The sequence below is a fragment of the Carlito syrichta genome, unplaced genomic scaffold, assembly GCF_000164805.1.
Source record: "Carlito syrichta isolate Samal-C Ts95f unplaced genomic scaffold, Tarsius_syrichta-2.0.1 Scaffold306853, whole genome shotgun sequence".
Lineage (NCBI taxonomy): Eukaryota > Metazoa > Chordata > Mammalia > Primates > Tarsiidae > Carlito > Carlito syrichta.
In genome coordinates, this window is record NW_007250949.1 from 75,243 (window position 1) to 82,360 (window position 7,118).

General features: G+C 42.4%; 1 protein-coding gene across 3 annotated transcripts in view; it reads right to left on the minus strand.

Annotated features, from left to right (window-relative positions):
• Positions 1–7,118, minus strand: part of ARFGAP3 (ADP ribosylation factor GTPase activating protein 3) — a 62,906-nt gene that overhangs the window by 31,249 nt on the left and 24,539 nt on the right. For all 3 annotated transcript variants that reach the window (XM_021715217.1, XM_008063447.1, XM_021715218.1), the window contains 2 exons: positions 6,804–6,891; positions 399–458 (listed from right to left, as the gene is read on the minus strand). In XM_021715217.1, the coding sequence (XP_021570892.1) occupies positions 399–458; positions 6,804–6,891 (148 nt within the window). The remainder of the gene's footprint in view (positions 1–398; positions 459–6,803; positions 6,892–7,118) is intronic.

Genomic DNA, 7,118 nt, shown 5'->3' on the forward strand with positions numbered 1-7,118 from the left:
GATGAGGTCTCGCTGCCCAGGCGGGTCTTGAACCCGCGGGCTCAGGCAATCCACTCACCTCAGCCTCCCAAAGGCGCGGGATTATAGGCTGAGCCACTGAGCCCGGCTGATGTTCTTTTATTTTATAAGTTGAGACATCTAGGCAGAATGCAAAGACAAGATTTCTTTCTTTTCTTTTATTTTTTTTGAGTTGCGTCTCACTCTGTTGCCCAGGTTGGAGTGCAGTGGCATGATCATGGCTCACCACAGCCTGGACCTCCTGGGCTCAGGCGATCCTTTTGCCTTGGCCTCCCCATGTGCTGGGACTATAGGCATGAGCCACTGCACCTTGCCAGGAATTAGTTTTTTCTTAATGAGTCTTATTCTTTAATCAGAATATAGGGTCTTACGCATATTACCTAAAGCAGGCTTTGTTGGTACATTAAGACCTTCCACACTTGGTCCTTGTTCTGGTCCGCCTGAAAATTTAAAACACTGATATTAATGCAGAAAACATACTTATCAAACATGTTTTTGAATGCATAGTAATTTGATTTGCTCAATATTACATAACTTAGCCAATTTTGCCAATGATCATCTTTGTAGCTCCATATTCTATTTTATCATTATAAGAATTTTGATTTAAAAGTCCATTAAAGTAGAAGTGTATTTTTTTCTTTTTTTCTTTTTTTTTTGAGTTGGAGTCTCACTCTGTCGCCCAGACTGGAGTGCAGTGGCCGCTTCCGGCCACCGCAGCCTCAACCTGCTGGGCTCCGGCGATCCTTCTGCCTCAGCCTTCCAAGTAGCCGGAATTATAGGCATGTGCTACCACGCCCGGCTGATTTTTTGATTTATTGCAGAGATGAGGTCTCGCCAAGTTGCCCAGGTGGGTCTCGAACCCGCGGGCTCAGTCAATCCACTCACCTCAACCTCCCAAAGCGCGGGATTACAGGTTGAGCCACCGAGCCTGGCTAGAAGTGTATTTTTTATCCAATGGCCTTAAGAATAAAAATGCTAGTGGCTTCTTCCATTAATATCATTCAGAATTTTACTCATAAGTTGGTGTTTTTAAAGTGACCAGTCATAAAGATACCTAGCACATATGTGAACTATAGACCTGACATATGATATATGTTAATATTTGGAAATTCTAACATCAATTACATCAATGATGGAAACCTACATTTTCAGCTGCCAAGAAATTTGCTGTGTTTTCTACTTTACTTAAAAAGTGATCCTGGCTGGGAACTCTATTAGGTTTTCATTAAAAATATATTTTGTTACATTTATTACTTTTTTATTTGGAGTTGGATTCTCACTCTGTTGCCCAAGCTGGAGTGCAGTGATGCCCTCAAGGCCACTGCAGCCTTGACCTACTGGGCTCAGGTGATCCTCCCACCTCAGCTTTCCAAATAGCTGGAACTACAGGCATGTGCCACTACCCCTGGCTAATTTTTGGTTTATTGCAGAGACGAGGTCTCACCAAGTTGCCCAGGCTAGTCTCAAACCCCTGGGCTCAGACAATCCTCTCGCCTTGGCCTCCCAAAATGCTGGGATTATAGGCGTGAGCCACCACACTTGGCCTATTTATTACTCTAAAAATAGATAAACAAAATGTAGTTTATCCATTCAATGGAATATTATTTGGCCATAAAAAGGAATGAAGTACTGATAGATGTTACAACATGGATGAACTTGAAAAAATTAAGATAAAGACAAGAAGCCAGTCACAAAAGACCACATATTACATGGTTCCATATATATGAAATGTCCAGAATAGACAAATCCATAGAACTAGAAACTAGACTAGTGGTTGCCAAGGTCAGAGGGAAATGGGAAGCGACTATTAATAGGTAAAGGAAGTCCCCGACATACAAATGAGCATGGTTCCGAGAGCATGTTCATAAGTCCAACAGTCAGCCTAGGTACCCAACTAACAAAATTGGCTATATAGTACTGTATGTATTTAATAGGCTATATTGACACCTGGTGGAGAAAAATAATACATAAAAAATGCATGTGTGCGTAACTAAAGTTTGTAATTTGAAGGTAGGGGACTTACTGTATGTAGTTCATGGGTTGTTGGAAATATTCTGAAATTAGATAGTGGTATTTATACCACAACCTTATGAATATACTAAAAACCACCAAACTGTATACTTTAAAGGGTGAATTTTATGGTATGTTAATTATTTTTAAAAATTAAGCCAGGCTCGGTGGCTCAGCCTGTAATCCCGCACCTTTGGGAGGTTGAGGTGAGTGGATTGCCTGAGCCCGCGGGTTCGAGACCCGCCTGGGCAGCGAGACCTCATCTCTACAATAAATCAAAAACTCAGCTGGGCATGGTAACGCATGCCTGTAATTCCGGCTACTTGGAAGGCTGAGGAGGAAGGATCACCGGAGCCCAGCAGGTAGAGGCTGCGGTGGCCGGGAGCGACCACTGCACTCTAGTCTGGGCAACAGTGAGACTTCAACTCAAAAAAATAAAAAAATAAAAAAAATCGGGTCCAACAGTGGTTTAGCGGATACTCCACTGTTTCATTTTTATAAGTATCTAAAAGGTAAATTCTGGCTAAGATGTTTAAACAAGCAAAACAGGATGAACGAGCACAATTTATTATTTTTTTTTTTTAGTTGAAGTCTCACTCTTTATTGCCCAGACTGGAGTGCAGTAGCATACTGATGGCCACTGCAGTCTCAACCTGCTGGGCTCAGGTTATCCTTCTGCCTCAGCCTTCCAAGCAGCTGGAACTACAGACATGTACCACCATGCCCAGCTAATTTTTTGATTTATTGTAGAAATGAGGTCTCGCCAAATTGCCCAGGTTGGTCTTGAACCCGTGGGCTCAGGCAATCCTTTCACCTTGGTCTCCCAAAGTGTTGGGATTATAAGTGTGAGCCACTGCACCAGATCCACCATGTTATTTATTTATTATTTCTTCTCTCTTTATGGATATGGTTAATGGTAAATCAATCAGTGGCTCAGGCAGATTTCTTTTTTTTTTTTTTGAGTCAGAGTCTTACTCTGTCGTTCAGGCTAGAATGCAGTGGCACGCTCAAGACCACTGTAGCCTTGACCCACTGGGCTCCAGTGATCCTTCTGCCACAGCCTTCCAAGTAGCCGGAACTACAGGTGTGTGCTACTACACCCAGCTAAGTTTTAATTATTGTAGAGATGAGGTCTCGTCAAGTTGCCCAGGCTGGTCTCAAACCTGCGGGCTCAGGCAATCCACTTGCCTCAGCCTCCCAAAGGCTGGGATTACAGGCCGAGCCATTGAGTCCAGCCAGATTTCTCATCTTAAAAAATAATCTCTCCATAAGAGGAGCTCACAGCTCAGCAAAGGGGATGCATAGTAGACATACAAACTAACAGACACGGTAATTCAGAACTGGGGTGTACTGTGTTATGAGAAAGAAAAAAATACATAAATGTAGTTAGTTGTGCTTGCTGGCTGGACTTAAAGCTGAAATCCAATAAGGAGGCAGCCCCATGCTGCTCAGGAGAGAGTCACATTTCAAGCAAAACAGAAAGCAAACACAGGAAAGAATCCAAGAACGAGTATGGCTGTAGTGGATTATAAAAGCTAAGATATAAAAAAGCAAAACTCTAGTTAGAGGTGAATAAACATCTTCTTTGCAGGCATCTAAGGTCATATGTCCAAAAAAATGAGTGCAAAAAAGAAAAAAAAAATCAACCAGGTGCAGTGGCTTATGCCTGTATTCTCAACACTTTGGGAGGCGGAGATGAGAGGATTGCGTGAGTCCACAGGTTCAAGACCAGCCTGGGCAATTTGATGAGACACCGTCTCTACAATAAATCAAGAAAAGTTAGCTGGGTGTGGTGGTGTACACCTGTAGTTTTAGTAACTTAGAAGGCTGAGGTGGAAGGCCTGCCTACGCCCAGCAGGTCTAGGCTGCAACGGCCATAAGTGTGCCACCGCACACTAGCCTGGGTGACAGAGACTTCGTCAAAAAAAAAAAAAATTGGGTCATGCTTGGTGACTCATGTCTATAATCCCAGCACTTTGGGAGGCTGAGGTGAGAGGATTGCCTGAGCTTATGGGTTCCAGACCAGTCTGGGCAGCTTGGCGAGACTTCATCTCTACAGTAAATAAAAAAATTAGCTGGGTGTGGTGGCGAGGGTTGGTGGAAGGCTAAGGCGGAAGGATCACCTGAGATCAGTAGGTCAAGGCTGCGGTGGCTGTCAGCATGCCACTGCGCTCCAGCCTGGTGACAGTGTGAGACTCCAACTCAAAAAAAAAATCACAGGTTGAAAATCATGCCTGAGCCCATGGGTTCAAGATCCGCCTGGGCAACTTGGCAAGACCTCATCTCTACAATAAATCAAAAATTAGCCGGGCGTGGTAGCACGCGCCTGTAGTTCCAGCAACTTGGAAGGCTGATACGGAAGGATCGCCGGAGCCCAGCAGGTCGAGACTGTGGTTGCCGGCAGCAGCCACTGCACTCCAGTCTGGGCAGCAGAGTGAGACTACAACTTAAAAAAAAAAAAAAAAGAAAGTCATGCAAAACCAGCCAAATCAGATGATATGCAATAGTCTTCTTTGCATATTAAGAAAACAAGTCTTTTGCCCATATATAAATTGCAAATGTTTACCATTTGAAGTTCTTTTTCAGAATAGAAATGTTAAATTCATATATAGTCAGATTTATTAATCTTTTCCTTTTATGAGGTTATAATATGCATAGAAAGCCTCCCTGTTTCAGGATAATGAAAAAGTTTTACTCATGTTTTCTTCTAGGACCATCAGATATTCATTTAAATCTTTCATCCACCTGAATTTAGTCTGCATAAAGAGTAAAGAAGGAATTCTGCTTTGTTTTATTTTTCCTAAAATGTCAGACACTTGTCCAAATTCCATTCATTGAATAACACATTTTTCCCCAGGATATGAAATGCTTCTATCCTGACCTATTGATATATCAACTCCTATTCTGGCATTCTAAAATCTGTTTGGTGGGAATCTTGGGCACTCCCTCACACCTATAATTCAACAGAGAGGAAGACAGGAAGCAACTCCTGTTCTTTTTTTTTTTTTTAGTTGGAGTTGTCACCCTGTTGCCTATCCTCAACCTGCTAGGCTTAGGTGGTGTGTTCTAAGTAGCTGGAGCTACAAGCATGTGCCACCATGCCCAGCTAATATTTTGACTTATTGTATAGATGAGGTCTCACCAGGTTTCCCAGGCTGGTCTCAAACCCGTGAGCTCAGGAAATCCTCTCCCCTCGGCCTCCCAAAGTGTTGGGATTATAGGCATGAGCCACTGTGCCTGGTCAGCAACTCCTGTTCCTTGATAAATATCACTTACTATCTAACCGTCCAGTAAAATCCTTACCAGAAATTTTCTCAGTGTTATCACCTAACCCAAAGGTTGGTGACTGTTTAGTCTTCCTGTTACCCTAAGTTTCTTGTTCAGGCTCAGTTTATATAAGCCAGCACTTCTTATTTTTTCTTTTTTCTTGAGTCAAAGTCTTATTCTGTCACCCAGGTTGGAGTGCAGTGGCACGCTCATGGGCAACGCAGCCTCGACCTGCTGGACTTGGGTGATCCTTCCACCTCAGCCTTCCAAGTAACTGGAATCACAGGCATGTGCCATAATGTCTGGCTAATTTTTCTTGATTTATTGTAGAGATAAGGTCTCATCATGTTGCCCAGGCTGGTCTTGAACCCTTGGGCTCAGGCAATCCTCTCACCATGGCCTCCCAAAGTGCTGGGATTATAGGCCTGAGCCACAGCACCCTGCCAAGCCAGCGCTTTTTTTTTTTTTATTGTAAGACAAGGTGTCACCATGTTGCCCAGGCTGATCTCGAACCTGTGGGCTCAGGCAATCATCTTGCCTTGGCCTCCCAAAATGCTGGGATTACAGGCTTGCGCCACCATTCTCAGCCGTAGCCAGCACTTCTTATTGTACCCATCCTATGTTCGCTGCTTAGTTGTCCAAAGTTTCATTTCTGTTATTAATTTCTTTTTTTTTAATTTTTCTTGTTTTTTTTGAGTTGAAGTCTCATTCTGTCGCCCAGACTGGAGTGCAGTGGCCGCTCCCGGCCACCGCAGCCTTGACCTGCTGGGCTCCGGCGATCCTTCCGCCTCAGCCTTCCAAGTAGCTGGAACTACAGGTGTGCGCTACCATACCCGGCTAATTTTTTGATTTATTGTAGAGATGAGGTCTCACCAAGTTTCCTAGGCGGGTCCCGAACCTGTGGGCTCAGGCAATTCACTCACCTCAGCCTCCCAAGGCGCGGGATTACAGGCTGAGCCACCGAGCCTGGCTTTGCTACTAATTTCTATTAACATCCTGGTTAACAAAAGATGCACATTTTTATAACACAAAGAGCTGACTATTCATATTGTGAGATTTTTAGTTTGTAAGTAATTGATATAAGTATATTTACCAGAAATGTAATCTTACAGTAAAGTCATCAAATGTGAATCATTAGGTATCTACTATTTATATAATGGTTTTTAAATTGAAATTTTATTTTCTAATTATAAAAGTAACATGCTCATTATAAAAGTTGAGACACTTCAACACTATATCAAGTAGAAGCTAAAAATCCTCAGCAATTTCATTCTCTAGTTAATAATTTAGTATGTGCCTTTCAGAATGTTTTCTTTGAGTACGTTTTTCTTTCTTTTTTAAAAAATGAGATCACATTCCATATTCAGAAATATTTCCCTCCATTTCATAATCTATCATGGATATCTCTTCCTGTTAGTATAGAAGGGTCTCCATCTTAATTTTTAATAGTTTGATAGCATTCCATTGAACCATAGAATAGCATTACATGACAGTTCTAAGGATTCCACCTTCATTATTTTCTGGAGTAGTTTCCACGGCCCTTGGTGTTAAAAAAGATGGTTCTGGTGGTGTTGATGCCCACGCTGTGTCACTCACCTGAAACAAAGTGAGAAAAGTCATTAGCAGACAAAGCAAGAAAACAGGCATAAAAAAACAAACAAACCAAACAAGTCAAAGCAGGAGAAAAAAAACTAACAATTTAAATAGCCACCATCTAAATCGCTGCTTAGTGGAAAGCAAGGATAAAATATCAAAACATATCTGCTATTTTTTTTTTTTTTGAGTTGGAGTCTCACTCTGTTGCCCAGACTGGAGTGCAGTGG